The following is a 22495-nucleotide window of genomic DNA, read 5'->3' on the forward strand; positions in this document are numbered from 1 at the left end:
GTTTATTAAATATTATTTTCTTTATTTTTAATGTAAATTCAAAAGAATGTAGATGGAAATTAAAAGACCGATTTTATTATGTAGATTCAGCTGCTTTGATTGATTTATGAGGGGTTTCTTTTAGCATGGTCTAATATTATTCATTTAGTCCAAATATTTGACTTTCTTTTTGTCATAAAAAAAAAAAGATATTGAAGCAATTCATGTATATAAATATATAAATGTGTAAGTCGCGCGTAGCATGCAGTAATTCAAAAAATATTTTTTGCACACGAAGTAAGCACATGCATGAAGGCTAGTCAAGAAGAATACCTGCCTTTGTTTGCTTCGCTTCAACTAGTCCTGCATAGATACCAAAATCCAAAGGTACCAAGGTCAAACTCTTGGGAAAAAAATTGTGCAAAAGCCACTGTTTTCTCTATTTCAAACACGCTCCTCTAGTCCATACTACCCATCCATATCCCCCCCCCACCCCATAGCCTCTACCTACCCAGCCACACAACCAACCATCTAATCTCAAGCACAGCCGCCCCATCACCAAATTCCATTCATTAGCAGATTCAGATAACCCAAACCATCACACAATTGATAAATTCATTCTCAGAGTGGAGTGTATTGCAGTTCATTTCTTCTTTTTTTGTAGTTCTTCTTTTTGCTTTAGGTGAAGTTTTATCTGAACTTTTGGGTCGCTGGAAGAGACAGTTTCCCTCTCAATTGAAATTGTAAAATGAGAACTCCTTTTGCGGAATTTGAACTCAAAAATTAGAGCCCCAATTTCCCTGAGGTTTTCCATGCGTCAATTGTTGATTTATGGGCGTCAAGTTGACAAACGCAAAAAAAATCGAATTCTCATCCCTCAAATCCCGACTTGTACCTAATTTCCGACTTAGTTTTCCACATCCAAACACACTGTTAGGGAATTTATTGTTTCTTCTTATTCGCCAAGGGGGCAAAGTAGACATAAAAATAAGAAATAAAATATTTAAAACTAAGTTAAATGTCACAACCTTATTCAACAAGGAATGAATTCTTATTCGCCAAGCAATATCCTTATGTGTATATAAACAACTGACTTGAGTCCTTTTGGTTGGCATTCCAACTAAAACTGTCATGTATCTGTCCCTACCGAGTCCTTCTGTTTGGTTGCATTTGACATCTCTCATGTTCCTCTGTTTGTGTAGGTGAAAAGGGTAGGCCAAGCTTGTAGCTAGCTCCCAACCTATTTATACAGTGAAAGTATGTAAGCAGACAACACAACCGTGCTTCTAAGAGCATCTCCAATCTTCCAAATGGGATTGTAAAGCAACGTTTACATTTCCCGCAGCCGGAAGTTGCTCCAGTCTCGGTGCTGTATAAGTTGCAAATTTTGCCACTCACCGGAAAATGCAGGTAAAGATGCATAATGTGGGCTCCTCAAAGGAAAAAGAAGAGAGGTTCACGCGCAAATATGCCTAATACTCGCCAAACAAGCGATAATTGGAGGCCCATATATTTGGAAGGTCAAGATTCATGCATACATTAATCCAAAGTTTGTAAATAATCGAATATATACCATTTGAAAAAAAAAAAGAAACAGACCCCTTCACATATAGGCATGACATTTGTTCATCCATCTACCAATTTTTTTTTTCTTTTTAATTCTCACACAAAACACTTCATCATTCAAATTTTTTCTAGGCTTTCTTCAACCTTCTTCCACATCTCATTCAAAAAAATTTGATCGAATTGTGCGGAAAAAAGTGATGTTAACAAAAAACTAAATAAATAGTAAAAAAGTTAAGATTAAAAAAATCTACCCCGGGTTGGTGGTGGCGGTGGGGTTGAGGAAGTGCCGGCTTTTTCACCGGGGGCGATGGTGGTTACGTTGATTGACTTGGTTCTATTAAAAATCAAAGGACTTTAGTTGCATTAGCCTGAGGGAGGCTGGTTCAAACATGAAACAGCTTATTTGACATACGTAAAATCTTTACAGATCCATCTTAAAAAGAACAGTCAAATATATATCAGTTTTCAGTGATGAATTTTTATTAGTTACATGAGTTAATCACGACTTCATCAAATGTGCATACAAGATTATTATTGCTGACCAACATGTGAACTCGTTGACGGCTCATCAATTTTCACTGCCTCTGCATTGCCATGCAAACCTTTACCAACCCTCTCGTTCTTCCTTATTATTTCGTCGATATGAACATCGTCGTCAATTGTCAACACCACAGCTTTCGACCCATGCGGACCTTCTACGATGTCTTCCTTCACCTTCCGATGTTCATTGACGTTAACGATTTCGGTATCTGATTGGACACCTGAACTCTTTACTTTTCCATGCAAACCCTCGTGACTAATTGTCTCATTCTTCCTTATCTCCTCGTCGATATGGACATCATCCTCAACCGACAACACCACGGCTTGGGGTCCGTTGGGACCTTCGACAATGGCTTCCTTGATCTTCCGGTGTTTGTCGATGTGAATGAAGTCGGTTTCTTGGATTGTCTTCTTCTTTCTCCTCTTGATGTAACAGAGTAGGGCAACTGCAAGGAATGCAAGGAAGAAAACGGAACCTAATGATATGAACACAATGACTATGACGGTGGGATGATTGTCCGGGGTTGGTGATGGTGGCAATTGCGGTGGCGGAGGGCGTACGTGAGGTGGGGGCGGTGGCCTAAATGGCTTATGTGGTGGTGATGGGGTTGAGGGGCTTGGAGGCTTTGCCCCCGGGGGTGGTGGTGGTGGGATTGATTGATGTGGCGGCTTTGCTGACGGAGTCAGCGGTGGGGTTGATTGACTTGGTGGTTTTGCTGATGGAGGTGGTGGTGGGGTTGAGTGACTTGGAGGCTTTGCTGACGGAGGTGGTGGTGGGATTGATGGACGTGGTGGCTTTGCTGACGGAGTTGGTGGTGGGGTTGATTGACTTGGTGGTTTTGCTGATGGAGGAGGTGGTGGGGTTGAGTGCCTTGGAGGATTTGCCCCCGGGGACGGAGGTGGTGGAGGGAAAAATGGGAAGTAGTAGCTATTTGGATTGGCCATCTTGTTTGTAACTTAAAGTCTGTAACGTGGTAGATGAGAATTGAATTGTTGTGGAGAAAGTGGTGCATTTGAAAAGCCTATTTGTAGCAAAGAGTTTATACTAAATTAAAAGTAAGAGTTCATATTTTAATGTTAGTGACTTAACTCTCATTCTAAGATTTGGAGCTGGAAAAGGGGTTTGTTTGCATTCCAAAACACTTCTCGAAGTTTTCTTGTTTCTCTTATATTGCAATTCCTCCACCAAGGTGTTATAGTTTTTTAGTTTGCTGAGTGTGTGTGTGACACAAGGCCTTTGTCCAAATGGATTTCCATTCTTGGGTAAAAATGAGACTAGTTGTAAGGCCTACTTCACATTGATTTTCAATGATCCGAACCGTTTATTTTGCAAGTCTCAATTCATAGATCATCCTTGCAAAAATTCAATTCAATCTCAAACCATTTGCCTATTTAATTATCACAATAAAATTTCATTGTTTCTTGTTGAACAAAGTGTCAATTTCTCTGAACTATTAATTAGATGCCTCAAATATTTCTGATTTTGTTAATATTTAGCAAGGATGATCTATGAGGTGTAACTTGAAAAATACATAGTTTGGATCGTTAAAGTTCGATGTGGTGTGAGCTCCACAACTAATTCGCATTTAAAAATAAATAAATAGAGATCGTTAAAGTTCGATGTGATTAACCTTAATAATTATCATTTTGTGTTTATTTTACTCAAGTGTTATGATCTCCAATTGACAAATTAAAAATTCTAACTCCAAGTTCTAAAGTTTAGCACAAAAGAAAATTGGGGTTTCAGAAAATTGAAAGTTCCAACATTTCAATCAATAATTCCACTCTTTGGTGAACAAAGAGACATTTCACAATATGCAATATATTAAACAAGATCAAATTACTAGTTGATGCCATCACACAATTTATACAAAGTAATCACACAAAGCCTTAAAAAAAAAATAAACAAAAAATAAACAAATAAAGCATTTGTTCAATTGGGGTAGCCTAGCTATCCATGATGGATCCGGATGGCACCGATCCGTTATCCTTCCACTGCCAAGAGCAGGGGTAATCGTTGCTCTGTGAAACCAGCCTTACGTGGTTCCCTCCACTCTAGAAATCGAATTACTAGTTGATGCCATCACACAATTTATACATAGTAATCACACAAAGCAAAAAAAAAAAAAAAAGAAAAAAAAAAAAGCATTGGTTCAATCGGGGCAGCACAGCTATCCATGATGGATCCAGATGGCACCGACCCGTTATCCTTCCACTGCCAAGAGCGGGGGGTAATCGTTGCTCTGTGAAACCAGCCTTACGCGGTTCCCTCTGCTCTAGAAATCGTGTAGCCTAGAGCCTTCGCTCAAGCCGCACAACTCAACTCCTAGCTTGGAATGGGCAGGCCGGAATATAGCCACTGCAGACCCGGACAGCTAATGCTGAACCAATGTTCCAACACCTCAATGCCCCCACTTAGGTTACAAGCTTGCGTTACTAAGCTCGACGATTATTCATCCTTGTGCTGGTATTATAAAGAACAGTTTTGCACTTCACTTGCCCGATGTGGGACTATTTAACTAGCTTAAATTTATTTAATGTATTTTGGAAAATTTTATTTATTGTTATAAAAGAGAGGGATGATTCAAAACTATTATAATAATGAGGGGGAGTTTCGAACTAATGACGCATGGGAAAAAACCCAATACCCTGTCCATTAAGACATTGAACTACAAGCTACTAGCTTCAGTATATGAGTATGCATCAAAGGTCTATTTGTAAGCTCAACATGTTGGCCATTGTGCAAGTTAATTAAGCAATTGAATCACCATGTTCAAGCATATAGACAGATTTCTAGTTGCTCGACAAATACTTCTTTGGTCTTCAATATTTTGTTGTAGGCAATGGAGCGACGATACGCGTATGACATTTTAGGTGGCTTCCAAGGCCGAATACATTCAAAGTGTTATCAGTGGCACCAGTTTCGCAGAAACATATGAGGGTGCAGGAACTACTTGATCCAGTAAGCAAGTCTTTGAGCCTCGAAGTTTTATCTGCATTATTTTTGGAGGTAGAGGTGAATCTTATACGCACTATGCCTATTAGTATTTGTATGCCAGCGGATTGTTTAATATGGCACTTTCATGAGCGGGGATTCTTCATGGTTAAAAATGGTTATAATGTTGCTAGGAAGCTTGTGCAATCCCCATCACTTTGTGCTTCTACCTCTAATTCCAAAGGTAATCCTTATGCAACACTGGAAATTTGTATGGAAGGTGATAATCCCTCCCAAGGTGAAGGTTGTTTAGAAAGCTAGTCGGTGCATTCTCCCGACTAATACATAGATTAACCTTGATATTTATCATTTTTGTGTTTCTTTTATTCAAGTGTTATGATCTCCAATTGACAAATTAAAATTCAAACTCCAAGCACTAAAGTTTACCACAAAAGAGAAATGGGTTTCAAAACAATGAAAGTTCCAACATTTCAATCAATAATTCCACTCGTTGGTGATCAAATTACTGATTACCTAACAAATGAACAAAACAAGCATTGGTTCAATTGGGGCAACCCAGCTATCCATGATGGAACCGGATGGCACTGACCCATTATCCTTCCACTACCAAGAGCGGCAGGTTGTCGTTGCTCTGTGTTTAAGATGTTGAAAATACAAAACTGGATTAGGCAACCATATCTTTTATTGGTAACTAAATGAATAATTTAGAATGATACAAACCCAATTCTAGCTCATCTAACTCCTCTCTCATCCTCGGCTCTGTATTTCAAAGGTTGAGTAGCCAACTTTGGAGAAGTCGTCAAATAATCACCATCCGTAGATTGAGAATAACCTACATTCACATTGCACAAAATTATATAAAAAAAAGGGACAAATTAACATATTTAAAGTATTAAGATGCAAACATTTTAAAGATAAATTAAGCAAAAAAACAAAACGAATCCAATGAAAATACAAAAGGAAATGAAATTAAAGAAAAGTTGCACTTTAAATATTTCAAATTAGTGATTAATCAACCAGTTAGTCGGTCTCAATGATCTAACATGCTAGGAACATCATACTAAAATTCAAATAAACCCCGTAAACTCTCAACTCCTCAACTCCATCACTCTACCACCACTGTTTATGATTCACCTCTCCTTCAAGTTTTTCGATTACAAATTTATAACTGAATAGTCCATTTCGAATCATATATACATAGGCAGAAAAGCAAAAACTAAACTCCCACCACATAAATTAATCAGTAACCAAGCAAAGCAAAATTCTTGGAGACCAAAACAAACCCAATTCTTGAAAGAAAAAAAAAACATATATTTAAGTGCCCAGAATTTAAGCTTTACACCATATTCTGTTCTTCTAAATACACAATTCTTTGGCCTTCAGATAGTTTCTGTGGCTTACGATCAAAAGTTATAATTATATACAAAATGTAAAATAGTCGATTGTAGACATTGTAGTGCATTATATGCCTACTTCATATAATTGCTAATAAAGGAACAATTCCTTTCTTTATTGACATTAAAAAGGAAATCAATTCCACATAATGTCCATTGCTTTCATTCTCAAGCACACACCACAGATAAAACTAATGAAAGATTCAACACTTCAGTGAACTAATCAATGTCATTTTATATTTACTAATTGCTATATAACTCAAAAGCGCGGAATTGTCTTCAACTTTTTTCTCAATTCTCTATACAACCAATCATAACAAAAGAAGAAAGAGGATGATGCTTACCTCTTTTATTGTTGATCACATGCATCTATTTGATTAGTCTATTATCTCACCATGCTTTCCAAATTACTGAACGGAGGTATCTTTGACCAGATAATACAACAGAAACACTGCACAAAGATATAAGCAAAATTTGATGAAAACCCACCAATATTCCAAAGCAAAACAAAGTTAGAAGCCGTTAACGAAGTCCATTGAGCATCAAAATTCACCAAAATTCATATAATTTTTTGTTAAAATCTTAAAACCCCAATCCCATGATATTTTAAATTAAAAAAAATTAAAAAAAAAAATCAAGGCAGCAAAACACTATCAAACGAACATGAACAAAGAAGTTGCTAATAACAACAAACAGGGAAAATTACAGAACTTGGGTATTGCCCAAAACCCCATCATGTTCTCAATTCCAACAAAGTCCATTGAGCATCAAAATTGCAAAAGAAAACTGTACAAAGATGAATAAGTCATACATATTTTGGTGGTGAAAATTACAAAAGAAAACCTGATTTTCCTCTACGCTGTGATGTTTTCTCCACCAGAAAACCTCTCCTTCTAATTCAGTACCTTAAACCAAAATGAGGAATACCTCTGTATGAAAAAATTTGCACTCTCTTACATATTCAACTCAAATTACCCAAAATTTAAGCTCCAAAATTTAACATTTGAATTCTCAAATTACAAGAAATTAGTGAAGAAACAAACCCCAAAATTTCTTCAATTCATGAGCGAGCAAGGCCTTATGTCACGTCCCGACTCCGCCGTAGTACAATATTGTCCGCTTTGGGCGACGCCCTCACGAATTTGTTCCTGGGCAAGAAAACCTGTGGTATGAATAATACATTCAATAAGTACAAGATTTCTTACTTGTACTCAATGAGGGTAACCAACTAGAACAATCAGTTTGCATAAGGATGATAGCTTTAAAAATGAAACTACATCATGAAGCTTCCTACTGACTCTCTTCTTCTGGGTTCTACTATCCATAGACCACACACATCATAGAGCAACACTGGAGTTTTTGTGTATTCATGTGCAATACTCTCCATAACTTCCACATTTAAAGGAGAGAACCTCCCGAGTTATCAACAAAGAATTGAAAACCTATCAAAATACACACACTTAAGCTCATACATTAAATCAAAGTAAGCTTATACATTAAATCAAAGTACATGTTGAACCCCAACATTAAGAGGCTTATACAAAATAGGAGCACGAAAAACTCATATGAAACTGAAAATATTGGATATTACTGTGAATACGAAAATCTTGCGACAAATGAGACAAGAACATGTGTACAAAATAAATTTGTTTGTATTAATGAATTTGTAGTGTTATAATCTCTTTACAACTTGATCCTCTGATTCGATCTCCAAAATGTGTGGATGTGTAGTGTTGTTGATCCTGTAGTGTTGTTGATCCAAGGGTTGCGATGACTTGATCTTGGATGAACGATTACCACAAGGTTTTGGATCTTGACAATGGAGATTTGATGAAGAACACGAAGGATTTTCTGAGTCTCATTGAGTGCTTGAGTGATTGGGGGTTTGAGTGCTTGAGAGCTTCAACATCTGGGTGTGAAATGATTTATGGACCCTTTTCTTTGTCTTGGAGCCTCCTATTTATAGACTTTCCAAGCCTTGACTACTGGTGGATTTGGCCTTGATTGTGGGCTTGATTAATTGATGAAACAATCAGGACTCTTTTGTGGGCCAGTTTGTGATTTAACTCCATCAATTAACATTTGATTTAATTAAATTAAAATCAAATCAAATAATTCCTTTTCGCCAAGTGTTGACATGTGTCCTTCTTGATGACTCAAACGATTTTGTTGAGTCACACGCCATGTGTACAATTTGTGCGACATGTGGCGCATGCCACGTATGCCTTGGCATGTCGAAACTTTAATGCGTTGTTGAACATTTATTTCACCGAAATTTTGATGTCTACAAATGCCCCCACTTCAAGGCGCGTCGTATGCATGTGTATGTCACATATAGAACTTGTGTTTTGAAGTCCCTCGCATAGTGACTGTATTTGACCACTATGCTTTGAAGTCCCTCAATGTAGATGTCGATTTAAGGGCTGTCGAAGCTTGATCTTGAATTGGGCTGGAGGTTTCTTCAAGGGTCGTCAAGGCTTGGTCTTGAATTGGACTGGAGGTTTCTTCAAGGGTCGTCGAGGCTTGGTCTTGATTGAAACGGACCACGAGCGGTTTCACGTGATGGGTGATCTTCGACAACCAAAGAGCTTTCTGGTTTCCTCCAAAGGTTTGGCTTTGCTACATTTCTTTGGAGTCGAATTTGATCCAAGGGTGGTTTAACACTTGACCTTGAATCAGACTTGTCATTTCTTCAAAGGCCGTCGAGGCTTAATCTTGAATGAAATGGGACCACGAGGAGTTTCACGTGGTGGGTGATCTTCGGCTTTGTTGAAGATGAATCGACACATGTATTTGTTGTGCTTGTTGATTCTCCACGAGCTTGATGAATAACATAATTGTTTGGATATTTGAGAGAGTTCTGGATGTCCGGAGTTTTGACTTGCTTCCTTTTGCTCCTCTCGCTCATGAATGAGTGCCTAGTATTTATAGGCAAAGAATTGGACTTGATTTGAAAGACCCAATTGGAACTAGACTTTCTATGCTGATTTGAGCCACATATATATTATATAGGGTAAAGTACAAAAAACAACCTCAACTATTGGTGTCACGACATTTTCATACCTCATCTTTTAAAATTGACAATGTCATACCTCATCTTACGAATTTATGCCAATATTACATCTTCCGTTAGCTTGGCATGAATTTCTCAGTTAAATGCTAAAGTAGCTTGATCCGGGATCCATTTTCTTTTAAAACATTAATAAAATATTATTAAAAACTAAAAAAAAATCATTTAATAATTTTTAAATATTAAAATAATAAAGAAAAGTAAAACTAAATAAATAACTAAAATATAAAAGAAAAAAAAAACTTCACGTCCCCTTTCCCCACGCCCTTCTCTCTCTTCTCCCCTATCTTCGTCTTCTTCCCCCTTCCAACACCCTTCCTGCAACCCAAAAAAAAGAAGAAGAAGAAAAAAAAAAAAAAACCAATTTATCTTCCCCCCCCCCCCAACTCACGATTTTCCTCGACCCCCCTTCCTTTCTTCCCCCATCTCGTTTTCCCTAAGCCCGCACCCACCGTTGCACCCACTACCTGCAACCCAAAAAAAAAAACCCAGGAAAAAAACCAAATCCTGTTGAGAAATTCACGCCAAGCTAACGAAAGATATAACATTGACACAAATTCATAAGATGAGGTATAACATTGTCAATTTTAAAAGATGAGGTATGAAAGTGTCATGACACCAATAGTTGAGGTAATTTTTTGTATTTTACCTTATTATATATTATATTATATATATATATATATATATATATACACACACATATACACACACAGAGCACCATCACCCTTCTTTTTTTGTATTTGTATATTTTTTTTCCTTCTTCTTTTGGCTTTTCACGCGTAACCATCATCTATCAAATGATGGCTATATATATATATATATAGATTTTTTTTTTTTTTTTGACATTTGCTTTCCACAGCAACCATCACTCCATTAAATGAAGGATTAGATTTTTCCTTGACATTGCTTTCCACACGTCACATCACCCAATCAAATGATGACAATCACCGATTTTTAATGGCTTTGCTTTCCTCACGTATGTTTTTTTTTTTTTTTTTTTTTTTTTTGGGACTTTCTTCCTACTTTTCCTGATTTGTTCATGCTGTCTTCCCCGTCCTTGGTTCCTGATTTCAAGTAAGAAAGTCATGGCATCCTTGAAAAGTTTTTTCTAATTTAGATTTTCATTTTCCAAATTTGGAGGATGTGATTGGGGTTGACTTCTGTGAGGATTTCTTCCTTCACACTTAAAAAATGGGCTGATCTTCTTTGGAGTGACCTAGTGTAAGCATCCAAAGTTGTTTTTCCTTTCATCACGCCACAATCAATTTTGCCTTTTGATTTTTCTTTATGGTTTCCTTCAATTTTGCTTTCTTTCCCTTCTGAATTCCTCGATTCCCTTTAACATGCTTCCTTCAATTTGATTCTCTTGGGTCTATAAATTGCACACAGCCATCTCTCATCTCTTGTCGTGGCCTTCGGTACAAACACCCCTGCACGGATTAACATTCACCCTCCCATTTTATTTGATTCCTTTTGCAGGTAGCTCTACGCGTCATCCTCAAATTTTGCCATGTTTTGCCGATATGCTGTTACCCGCTTCTGTGCACTGCATCTTGCTGTCTGTCCCTGTGCTATTACTTTCTCCATCTCTTCTGTAATGGGGGTTGCGGCTTCTCTTGTTCCACATCTGCTGGGTTTGTGTCATATGTCTGCGTTTGTTCTCTCGGCCTTTGTGTTCTGGCAGGAAATCTCATTGGGAGGGTCCCTAGCTCGAGCACACAGCTCCCCGAGGAGTTGGCACTTTGGTTGATTGTCGGGCTTCGGCTTGCCGAGATGCTGCAAGAGGAGGACAAAGTTAGTTCTGAAATGTGCCTTTATGAAGCCTTAGGTATAGGCCTTAAGGTGGGTTAAGTCTACATTAAGTTCTTTTCTATGCCTTGAGATCAAGGACTTTTAATTAGTTATCTTGTATGGTTAAGAGGTGGAGGTTAAGATCTAATCAAGTCATCAGTTTAAATCATATTTAGTCTTCTTATGATAGTAAAACCACTAATTAAACCAGATTTGAGAACTGATGGAACTTTGGTTCATCAAAAAACTGGAAATGACTTGAATATATACTGAGGAATACATCATAACACCAGATCTATTAACTTAAAGACAAAACAAAAAGAGTTGGGCAAGATTTCACCTTGTCAGGCAAGGTTCAAACGTCATGCGGTTTCTTCTCTTTGTAGTTACAAAGGGTTGAGTATTAAAGCAGGATGAGTGGTGAACAAGTTTACACAAGAGAATCGATACTACAACATTTAAAAACGGTAGCAGAGCTTTTACACTAGACAAAAGATGTCTTTTTAAGGGGAGTCTATGGCTAAAGGGTGCAGAATCTAGACAAAGCACAGCTTTCTGGGTATTTGCTTGACTGAGAGGCAAGTTGTATGTTTGTTTGTTTGATTGGTTAAGTATCTTTATCTCTGGGCCCTCTTCCCCTTTTTATAGGCGAATTAACCTGACTGTACTGCTTTTGCTCTTGCCTGAAAGCAACTGAAGGATAGTGAGTCATCAACATTTTACATGTTTAGCCATTCAGAAAGTGCTTTTAGGCCGGGAATAGGTAGATTTCCATCGGTTGTCACTTCTCTTGTAAACACCTAGCTTTTGCATTAAATGGGGAGCCATCATATTGTCTCGAGATGGGTATCTGGGCTTGACTCTGGGCCTCAGGCAAAATCTTCTTTATTGAGCTCTTTTGGGCTTTTTTCCCTTAAAGTCCAAAGTTAAATATTAACCCAAACACTTTGCTTGCATGCTTGTTGCTTTCATAAATTCAAGCCCCAATAATTTGCTGGATTTATTCTCGCAATAGTTTGGGTACAAAGCCATCCCGACCGTTGCACCAACTATGGCTTCTTGCTAATGAGCACTGCATCCAGTTCCGTTGGTTTGGCACGGGTTTTAAGTGGGTGAAGACCCCACTTTAACATATGTATACTTTTTTATTGTCATTTTTTTGTTTTGTTTTGTTTTGTTTTGTTTTTGGCACGTTTTTTATGCAGGTGACAATGCTTGTAGAAGTTTGCGCGCGTTCCCTTGTGTTTTGCCGCTCAAGCCCCCATGTTGTCTTCAAGCACAGTTTCTACCAGTCGGTAACGGTTTTCTGCGAGTTTGCAGTTAGTGGCAGCTTCTTGCAAGTTTCTGCAGTTAGTGGCGGCTTCTTGCAAGTTTTTGGAATTAGTGACGGCTTTCTGCAAGTTTCTGCATTTAGTGGTGGTTTCTTGCAAGTTTCTGCAGTTAGTGGTGACTTCCGACATTGGTTCTACGACGCCTGTTGCTGTTGTCGCAAGGGAGGTTGCTCGCTGCAGAGGACTTGCTGTAATGAAGGCTTCTCGCCGCAAGGGAGTATGATCACCACAAGACAATGTGATCGTCATAAATGAGTGCTGCTCATCGCAATAGAGGTGTGCTCGCCACAAAGGAGTGATCGCCACTATGACGACAAGTTGTGATGTCATTATGAAGACAAGCTGTGATGCCGCTGTGACAACCACTGTTGTAGGTGTCGCTTCTATGCTCGCATTGCCTCTAGGACAACATTGCCTCTGATGCACATTGCGTTTGTGGTCACACCATCTTCGGGAATCTCTGTTTCACATTGCTCTTGCCGCTTGCTCATTCGTGGAAAACATAGATGCATTGAAAACATTGGAAAACTTGCTTATGATTCAGCTACACAACTTCAAAGACTTTGTCTCATAGTGATGGCTTGATCTTGCATCTTTGTCTTAAAGGTTGGAACATTTTTTTTTTCATTTTTATGTGACTAAACTCGACTTTCATTTTTGAGCTGCCTACATACCCTTTCAAAAAAGAGATCAAGTCATAACGTAGTTAAAATATGTTTGTTTGTTTGTTTTTTTGTTTTTTTTTTTTTTTTTTTTTTTTTTCGGTTTTGTCTTGTCATGACTTCTGCATGAGCTGCACCTTCGGGTTTTCAACTCAACGGACATTTTTTTTTTTTGGTGTTGTAGACAATTTAGGCTCTTGCCAGCCAAGATAATTTGTTGTCACCTTTTATACTTGTGCGGACGAGGAGTTTTGGTGTTGCCTTTTAGGCTGGTGCGGACAAGGAGCTTTGGTTGTTGTCTTTTAAGCTCGTGCGAACAAGGAGCTTTGGTTGTTGCCTTTTAGGCTTGTGCGAATGAAGAACTTTGGTTGTCGCCTTTTAGGCTTGTGCAAACGAGGAACATTTGGTGTGAATTTGTCAAGTGATCTTGGAGAGGTGTTCCTTGCAAAATTCATAGCAAGGAGTCTTGACCAATTGATTATTGAAGAAGTCTTCGAGAAGAAATCGCACATCGTGGTGGGGATGGATGATCTTAGTGTCGAAATTTCATCATCTTCAACACTTTCATGTCGCTTTGGAGGTTGACGAGAGTTTCCTTGCCTCTTTTTTTATTGGTGAACTTGTGGACAAGGCGTATGCTTCTTGCGCTGTTTCTTTGGAATGATAAGAGTACATCCTTCAATTTCGCTCTGCTTAATTGGCATGGTTTTAGAGTATGCCCCCAGCGATCGAGGTGAAAATGTTGAGTCGAAATAGCCAAAAGTGACGGTGGTATGGTTTGACTCCACATCATCAAGATCTAGGTCGATAATTCTTTCTTGGGTCAGCTTCATGATGAAATCTTTCAGCACGAAGCATTTTTCGACTGGATGACTGATGACGCGATGGTATTTGCAATATCTTGGGTTGTTTACTCGATTCATTTCTTACGACCGCTTGCACTTGGGCAACTCGATCACTTTCTTGCCCAGCAAATCCTTCAACATGGCAGCCACATTGGTGTCGGGGAATGGATAAGTCTTCTCCTTAAGCTCATTCAAAGTGCGTTTATGTCTCTTTTGGTCACGAAAAGCTTCGATTTGAATCACCTTGTCTCGTGTAGAGATTTTGACAGGAGCTGTGTTGACCACCATTGCTTCATTGAAAGGCTCCCTCACGGATTTGTCTATTTTCTGCCCAAAAACTTTGCCTTTTCTGTAGTTAGCAGCCGCTTCTTTCTTCCCATGATGGGCGATGCTCAACTCAATGTCGTGGGCGCAGATGGCTAACTCCTCGAAGGTCCGTGGTTTGATGCCTTGAAAAATGTAGTGTAATCCCCAATGGATGCCTTGTATGCACATCTCGATCGAGAAGATCTCCAGGAGTCTGTCTTTGCAATTGAGACTTAGGGTGCGCCATCGATTGATGTAATCAACAATTGGCTCATCTTTCCACTGCTTTGTATTTGTGAGCTCCATCATGCTGACAGTGTGACGAGTATTGTAGAAACAATTCAAGAACTCCTACTCCAATTGCTCCTAACTGTTGATGAACTCAGGTTTTGTGTTTATGTACCAATCGAACACATTCCCCTTCAGAGGATGGACAAATTGCTTCGCGAGGTAGTCTCCCTCAGTCCCCGAATCATTGTAAGTCTCAACGAAATGGGCGACATGCTGCTTTGGGTTCATTTTTCCGTCAAAGTGCATGAACTTTGGTGGTTGGTACCCCGTCGACATCCGCAATCTATCAATCATGTTGGTGTATGGCTTTGAGTACATCAGTGCATCCCTCGAAGTGTTTCCATATTGTGCCTTGATGGTATTTATGATCATTTCTTAAAGTTGTTGGATGAGCCCATTGATGTACCTTCAGACTCTAACTTTTGTTTCCCTCTAGCCTTGTTTGCCTGATGCTTCACTTCCTCGCCAGACTCCTGGTCATTCTGATTCTTCCTTAGGTCAAGACTGGCTCCTTCATCATGTTGTGCCTCCAATCGACTCATGAGCGTAGTGATCTGCACGTCTTTCTCTTTGATTGTCCTTGTCAGTTTCGCGATCGTCTCGTTCATTTGTGCAAGTCACTCCTCAATGGAGGTGCTAATGGTCATGAAAAAGATTTTCCGAGTCACATTTTTTTTGTGGTTCTTTACGGGATTTGACGAATAACATGAAGGATTTTCCGAGTCTTATTGAGTGTTTGGGGGTTTTGAGTGCTTCATAGCTTCAGAATTTCAAAGTTTCAGCGTCTCAGTGTGAAATGATTTCTGGGCCTTTTTCTTGGTCTTGGAGCCTCTTATTTATAGACTTTCCAAGCCTACAAATGGATTTTGCCTTGATTGTGGGCTTGATTATTTGATGAAAGAACCAGGATTCTTTTGTGGGCCGATTTGTGATTTGACTCCATCAATTAACATTTGATTTAATTAAATTAAAATCACATAATTCCTTTCCTCCAAGTGTTGACATGTGTCTTTCTTGATGACTCATGTAGCATTGGATAATGAATAGATCATTCTCTTAGTATTTGAATCTAAATGTAAAGGGGGTTGTACGAGGTGTGAAGCGTAGGAGGTGAGTGAGTGATGAAAAAAACAAAACCAAGAAACGAACAATGCAACACAGTGTCTGAATTAAAATGTAAAAAAGCAGAACCAGAAAACGGACATTGTATTGCAATGTCTGAATCAAAATGTTAAAAAACAAAACCAATAAATGGACGCTACATTGCAGTGGTTGAATCCAAATGTAAAAATAATATAAAAAATAGAACCAGCAAGTGAACACTACATTGCAGTGCTTGAATTCTAATGCAAAAATCAGAAGTCGCGTGACCTGTGAAGCTAGGAGCTGTGTGAGAGGGAAAAAAAATACAGAATCAAGAAACGGACACTGCAACATAGTGTTTAAATTCGCATTGACCTATTCCAAAATATATAAAAAATGAGAAAGGGGGTGTCATTAAGTGGGTGCCAGTAGTAATGACAGATTTTGCATTTTTTGTTTGTCTTAAATGCATTTAAGTATTATAATAAAGGATTAATATATTTATAATTAACATAAATATTGTTATATTTTGTTCAATAAAATATTATTGATATATTGTTAATATTATAACTTTTTATTGATTATATGCAAAATCACACTTCAAAATATATGGCTCATTACTTTACACAAAACAAATCCCAGTTTACACAAAGGTTTGTTTTTGTAATTTTAATGAGTTACATGCTCAAACTGTGATTCGAAGATAAATAAGAATGAGTGCTTGAGAAGTTTATTGCGTGATTGTCTATTGTTACATGCTAAATTCATACATGTTATGAAACGTAAACATTCGTATTCTAATATTTAGATTGAAACTGTGTAAATTAGTGTTGTTAACCAATTAACCTCCAACATTTATGGGTTGGTTTGAATATGTTTTTAAAATGACATAAAACGCTTTTAGATAAAATGTTAAAAGTTTCTACAAGAAGCACCAGTTATGTGTTTCTTCCAGGAAACACTTGAAGTGTTTTTCAAGGATTTACTAGCATTTTTACTAATGATTGTTTTCAAAATATTTTCACCAAAAGCGCTTTAGCATATCCATAGAAATGAACACATTTATTAACGTTTAAGTAATAATTCAAAAAAAAAAAAAAAAAAAAAAAAAAAGGAGAAGGATGCTGCGATTGCAAACAACATCGGATAAAATGGGAGGGCTGCTTTGGAGAGGGAGGGTAAAACTTAAAAAAGTGTTTTACGAAGAAGCAACAATTCGCCCAAAATCAAATCGAAAAGCAAAATCGTAACGAGAAAGGGACGCACAGCACCCACAGTGATGAGGGCGATGAAGTATATAAAAAGGGTGACGACGTTTAACGCTCCTCAAGGCAAAGGCAAGGGCAAAAGCGCGGTGGACAATCTCCTGAAACTAAGCCGTATTAACGCTCTGTTTGCGCTCTTCTACTTGTTGCACGATGACTTGGAATTTCAATTCCTGATTTGCTTTCGCTAATCTCCAAAATTCCCCCACTTTTCCCCATTTTGTGTTTTGTTTTCTTCTTTATTTTTTTCACCATCTCGATACGATTGCCGACTGCTTCCACCAACCCGGAAGGTCTGCATCTGCGTGCCATTCGCTCTTTCTTGCTTTTTATTTGTTTATTTATAATATTTTCTTGAATAAATTTGAATTGGATCGGATCTTTTGTTACCCGATCGAAGCTGGAAAGAATTATAGGACTAATATCTGCATACATGTATAAATCTGTATGTATTTTGGGTTTTTCTTTTATAAGGAATTACTTGGTAGCATAAATAATTGGATATTGTGTTATTATATGATGAGAGAATTTCTGTTGAAACTTATAGACAGAAGAGAACCAGGCTGGCATCCATGGAAAATGGTTTGCTTTGGCTTTTAATTTAATTTAGTCAAATGGGTTTTATTAGTTTACTTTTCTCTCCATCATCTTTTGGTAAAACAGAGCTTTGCTGAAACACTGTGTGTCCTTTAGGAATCAGAAGGGACTTTTGCTTGGCTGCTAAGGTGAATTTGGCCCTTTTGGAAAGTACCCCTTTTCCTGTTACTGAACTGGATCTTTTTTTCCCTTTCGTTTTAGATTTTGGTTTGGTATTTTTCTAATTAAGTTTTTCTCTAAATTGTCTATTGTGTAGTGTAGGTACTTGCCTTCATTTACAATCTACAGTCAAAACATTTCATTTTGTTCCATTAAAGATGAATATTCGCGTCATCTTGAAAACGTAGGAGTATGTAGCTGAATCTGCAAGCTATACAACATACTATATTTCTGATTGCTTCATTGACTTCGTTTTACAGCCATCATAACCCTTTCATCATTTCCTCTTGATGTTAAATGCATGCAATTCGATTTCCTCTTTAAATAGTGGAAGTCAAGTTTTTTATTTCTTCGTGTAGGTACTCTGGTATCTATTTCTTAGTGGTTACCAGTACATTAGATTGATGTGCGATGCAAAAATCACGTAGTGCTCTTTTGAACAGAAGAGCTTTAGCGATCAGCGGAAGAAGCCACTTGTATAAGGTGTCTCTGTCTTTCGTTTTTGTCCTCTGGGGGCTTGTCTTTCTATTCAGCTCATGGTTCAGTTGTGGACACGGATACAAAGGTAACCACTTTTCTAAATACTCATTATGTTCTTCAGTTGACTCCTCTTAGAAACTGTTACTGAGCATTTGAAATGATTTCTGGAGCTCTAATATGTTGGATCAACATTTTTTGTTGGGTTGCAATACCACTTCCGATGCTTAGAATAATGCAGAATCTATGCTCACTTAATCTTGTTTACCTGAAAATTAGCTCGTAGTTACAGCACATATCAATCTTTCTTTTCTATTTTCCTTTGTTTGGGTATCAACGATTCAGCATGGTAATGTAATATGTTGTCGTGTTGTGTGCTACGTTTCTACTTCGGTTGTTCAGTTAGTCAGCTATGATCTTGGTTGTGATGCACTGAGAAGTCTGTTTCAGTTTCTGGTGCTTCTTTGCTTATAATTTTAAGGCACATCTTAAACAAAGCTGTTGAAAAAACTGATTTATTATGTTGAATATAGTTTGCACATGCAATGTTATAAGGAACTGTTTAATAGTTTTTGACATTGAATTGAATACATGATTTCATAGACCCAGTCAAATTAGTAGAGGTTCTATGGGCTAAAAATTATGTGCAGAGAGGTGTTTTGTGAGGATTAATTTCCAAATAATAAATCCCCATATAAATAGTTTTGCATTTGAAGAAAGAGTGAGGAAGTTTGGGTTTAAAAATAAAATGTGCTATGTTGGACAAGTTGGAACTTGCAATTCAATATCTGCAAATTTCAGTTGCAAGTCTATTTTTATTTTTATCAAATAGGTAATACGCATGGCCATTTTAATCAAAGGAATTGTAGCAAGGTCGTTTGCTCTTCCACAAAGACAAAGAAGGCTTGGGTTTGAAACCCCATTCCTGCTTAACATCAGTATTTTTGCGCTCAGGGAAATGTTGTGGAAGGTTTCTGCAGATAGCAATTGCATGAATATTCCTTAGATTAAGAGGGCTTGCAGTTTTAACAAGCTCTGAAATTTTCTGATAAAATTTTAGCTGAAATTCTCTGTGATAAAATAAATAATGGACTGTACCCATTGTGTGGACAAATGAGTTCATTGAAGAATTATTGCCTGTAATTTTTATATAGTCTGAATGCCATGTTGATTTTATAGAGACAAAACCAGAACATTATTTTTTATAATTGGCGATGCTAAGATTAAAATAAGAGAGTGACTCTTATGGCCTTGTATTGATCATACTGTTTTTCGCTCTTACTTTGATATTAAATATGGTCAACTATGTGCATGCTTATGAGCTATTTTAGTGGTCAACTATGTGCATGCTTATGAGCTATTTTTCCTATTTTTCTGTTTATTTAGATGGATCCACTGTATCTCCAGTTGGTATATCAACTTGGGACGAAGCTAAGCTGGACCGTGATGAACACTATGATTCTGTAAATATACAAAAAGAAACTGATTTTGTCTACTCTTCTGGAGGTGAATGCACAAATGGGATGGAAACTGGTGGTTTAAAGGGTGAGTTATCTGCTACGGAAAGAAGTAAACACCATGTCTCAGCTGAAGGAAGTCTACATCATGCCTCAGCTGAAGGAAGTATGTTTCATGACTCAGCTGTGGGTGGGCAACCTGAGGTGGTGAATGCTGGTTCAGGTGCAAAACTTGAAAATGATGCTCTAAAGAATGGTCGCTTGCCACGTGCTGTGCCTCGTGGTCTCGATGAATTCAAAAGCAAAACATTTAGTTCCAAAAGTAAATCTGGAAATGGTCAGGCTGAAGGCATAAAACATAGGGTGGAGCCTGGTGGTGCAGAGTACAATTATGCGTCAGCCGCAAAGGGAGCCAAGGTCTTGGCTTTTAACAAGGAAGCTAAGGGTGCCTCTAATATCTTAGGCAAAGACAAAGACAAGTACCTTCGCAATCCATGTTCTGCAGAAGAAAAGTTTGTTGATATAGAGCTTTCCGAAGAAACCTTAGTAGATTCAATTGAAATAGCTAATCTTGAGCACTATTCATCTAATTTAAAAGATTTTGAGGTGCTCGGCAGTTTGGCTTATCCAACTAATGAATGGGTCTTTCTTGGGAATGGTACTGCTGCAAATAATAAACTTGTACAAAGGTTTGTTCTTCAGCAACCCAAGTGGGTGAGATATATTAAGTTGAAACTTTTGAGCCATTATGGTTCAGAATTCTACTGCACGCTTAGTAGTATTGAACTCTATGGAGTGGATGCTGTTGAGCGAATGCTTGAGGATTTGATTTCTGTTGAAGGCGGCTCGTTTGTTACTTCGGGAGCAGCAGCTGACCAGAAACCTGTGCCCTCCCACCCGGACTCCCCTGAGGGTGAGGAATTGTGTCCTGATATGGTTAAGGAATTGGAACCCCAAGATGCAGCTGGAGGGTCTGAATTGAATAATAATATGATGAATAGTGAAGTGCCTGATCCTGTCAAAGAAGTTCATCAACAAGTTAATAGGATGCCTGGGGACACTGTTCTAAAAATTTTAATGCAGAAAGTTCGTTCATTAGATTTTAGTTTATCAGTTCTGGAGCGATACCTGGAGGAATCAACTTCAAAATATGGCAGTATTTTCGGAGAATTTGACAAAGATTTGGGAGAGAAAGATATAGATTTAAAGAAGATCAGAGAAGACATAAGGAATCTTGTTCAAAGCCAGCAAGTCATTGTATGTGAAACTTCTACGTTGTAGAATTTTGACTAGTACTAGATTTATTATGCTTCGTGTTAATATTGGTATTATCTTTCTTTATTGGTAGCATTATGCATTTTACTTTTCTAATGGTTTATTGTCCTCGCAGGCTAATGATGTTGACAATCTTATATCTTGGCAGTCCCTAGTTACCATGCAATTGGATAATCTAGTCAGGGACAATGCTATCCTCAGGTCAGAATTTTTTTTTTTCTTGAATATTTCTTTCCTGAATCCGTGCAGTGTTGAGCTGACAGAGTAACAGTTTTTATTTAAAAGCCAAAGGTACACAAAATGAACAAGAAGTCCACCAGAGTACCAAGAGAAAACAGAATCAGCCTTACACTGAAAGAAATACGACAAGACCAAACCTGATCTCCAATCTGATAAAATATTAGAGAAGGAATACTCTTTAAACTCTAAAGCACTAATTGCCCACATGGAAGCCCAAAAATGAACCTTATCCCACAAACAGTCAATTCATCAACAGGCTCATCCTAAGAAATCCACTTGTTTTGCTCTGCCCATAAAACCCACAAGACTAGCACTTCTCTAAAGTTTTCAGAAAACTCTGTTTTGAATCTGTATACGTCTTTAGACATTAAACAGTAATTCTTTTAGTTTGAAGTAAATATTCAATGGGAATCGATCAAGTAATATTCAATATGAATTAGCCCAAGTAATATTCAATTTAAATTAGTCAAGTAATATTCAGTGTGAATTAGTCTTGAGTGTGATAATTATTTTTGAAGCACGTTAATTTATATACAAGGGGGAGGCAACCTTGTGTTTGTTTTCAGTTGTGTTTTTCACCAAATATATGCAAGTGGAAGCAACCAAAAGAAAAGATTTATATATTATTGCAGATGAGTACTTGTTATGACAGCTAATAAAATTTGTTGTTGATTTTGCAGATCTGAGGTTGAAGGGGTGAGGGAGAAGCAGGCATCTGTAGATAATAAGGGTGTCATAATATTTCTTATATGCATAATTTTTTCATTGTTAGCTCTTGTGAGGCTTTTCACAGAAATGGCAGTTAGTGTTTGTATGATGGCATCGAGTGTTGATACGACGACAGAAAAGTCGAGGAAGTTTTGTTGGACGAGTTCTTCGTCCTGGATTTTTTTGCTTGTGAGCTGTATCCTTGTCCTATTTATATTATCATTATAATCTTTGGAGCTTTTCGGCATTCTTTGCTTGTGTTAATTCCTTTTACTACTTCTTTGTAATGCATCCAACATTACATTTGATACGTGTTGGGTGAGTGTGATTTGTAGGCGAACGTCGATTAGCAACACCAACCAACGCCGCATAGGCGCATAACAGCTTTTCTTTTATGCTTCTTATGGATTACACTCTGTGTGTATTGTTGTGTTCCTTTCAAGTGCAAATATAAAGATAGTATAATGGCACACGTAAGGGTGTCGAACCATAGAGATTGATTA

General features: G+C 37.8%; 2 protein-coding genes and 1 non-coding gene across 10 annotated transcripts; 1 reads left to right on the top strand and 2 right to left on the bottom strand.

Moving 5' to 3' along the window:
• Positions 1 to 1979: 1979 nt before the first annotated feature.
• On the bottom strand, positions 1980 to 3076 carry LOC137725105 (uncharacterized). Its single transcript, XM_068463700.2, has one exon. It carries the CDS (start codon positions 3028 to 3030, stop codon positions 2077 to 2079), a length of 954 nt encoding a protein of 317 aa, XP_068319801.2. The 5' UTR covers positions 3031 to 3076; the 3' UTR covers positions 1980 to 2076.
• Positions 3077 to 4226: 1150 nt separating this feature from the next.
• On the bottom strand, positions 4227 to 4532 carry LOC148697225 (signal recognition particle RNA). Its single transcript, XR_015963241.1, has one exon.
• A 12426-nt stretch (positions 4533 to 16958) lies between these two features.
• On the top strand, positions 16959 to 22239 carry LOC137725639 (SUN domain-containing protein 4). 8 transcript variants are annotated; one of them, XM_088695123.1, is made up of 7 exons: positions 17066 to 17372; positions 17743 to 17826; positions 17938 to 18019; positions 18195 to 18400; positions 19699 to 21026; positions 21160 to 21245; positions 21965 to 22239. In XM_088695123.1, the coding sequence occupies exons 4-7, from the start codon at positions 18247 to 18249 to the stop codon at positions 22218 to 22220; spliced, it is 1824 nt and encodes a 607-aa protein (XP_088551249.1). In that variant the 5' UTR covers positions 17066 to 17372; positions 17743 to 17826; positions 17938 to 18019; positions 18195 to 18246; the 3' UTR covers positions 22221 to 22239. The 8 variants fall into 8 exon arrangements, with proteins under 8 accessions (XP_068320495.2, XP_088551253.1, XP_088551248.1 ...); XM_088695124.1 differs by having other exon boundaries at positions 17143 to 17372; positions 17743 to 17804; positions 17933 to 18019; XM_088695125.1 differs by having other exon boundaries at positions 17237 to 17372; positions 17743 to 17804.
• The last annotated feature ends 256 nt before the right edge of the window (positions 22240 to 22495 follow it).

The sequence above is a fragment of the Pyrus communis genome, chromosome 5 (genome assembly GCF_041283825.1).
Source record: "Pyrus communis isolate YQ-2024b chromosome 5, ASM4128382v1, whole genome shotgun sequence".
NCBI lineage: Eukaryota > Viridiplantae > Streptophyta > Magnoliopsida > Rosales > Rosaceae > Pyrus > Pyrus communis.

What these genes read in the sequence shown, in the direction of transcription:
- LOC137725105 (XM_068463700.2), bottom strand. Translation starts at nt 3,030, where the DNA reads ATGGCCAATCCAAATAGCTACTACTTCCCATTTTTCCCTCCACCACCT.
- LOC137725639 (XM_068464394.2), top strand. Translation starts at nt 18,247, where the DNA reads ATGCAAAAATCACGTAGTGCTCTTTTGAACAGAAGAGCTTTAGCGATC. An exon ending in TTGTGGACACGGATACAAAG is followed by an intron (nt 18,401 to 19,698) that starts GTAACCACTTTT and finishes CTGTTTATTTAG; the next exon opens with ATGGATCCACTGTATCTCCA. An exon ending in AGGGACAATGCTATCCTCAG is followed by an intron (nt 21,246 to 21,964) that starts GTCAGAATTTTT and finishes TTGATTTTGCAG; the next exon opens with ATCTGAGGTTGAAGGGGTGA.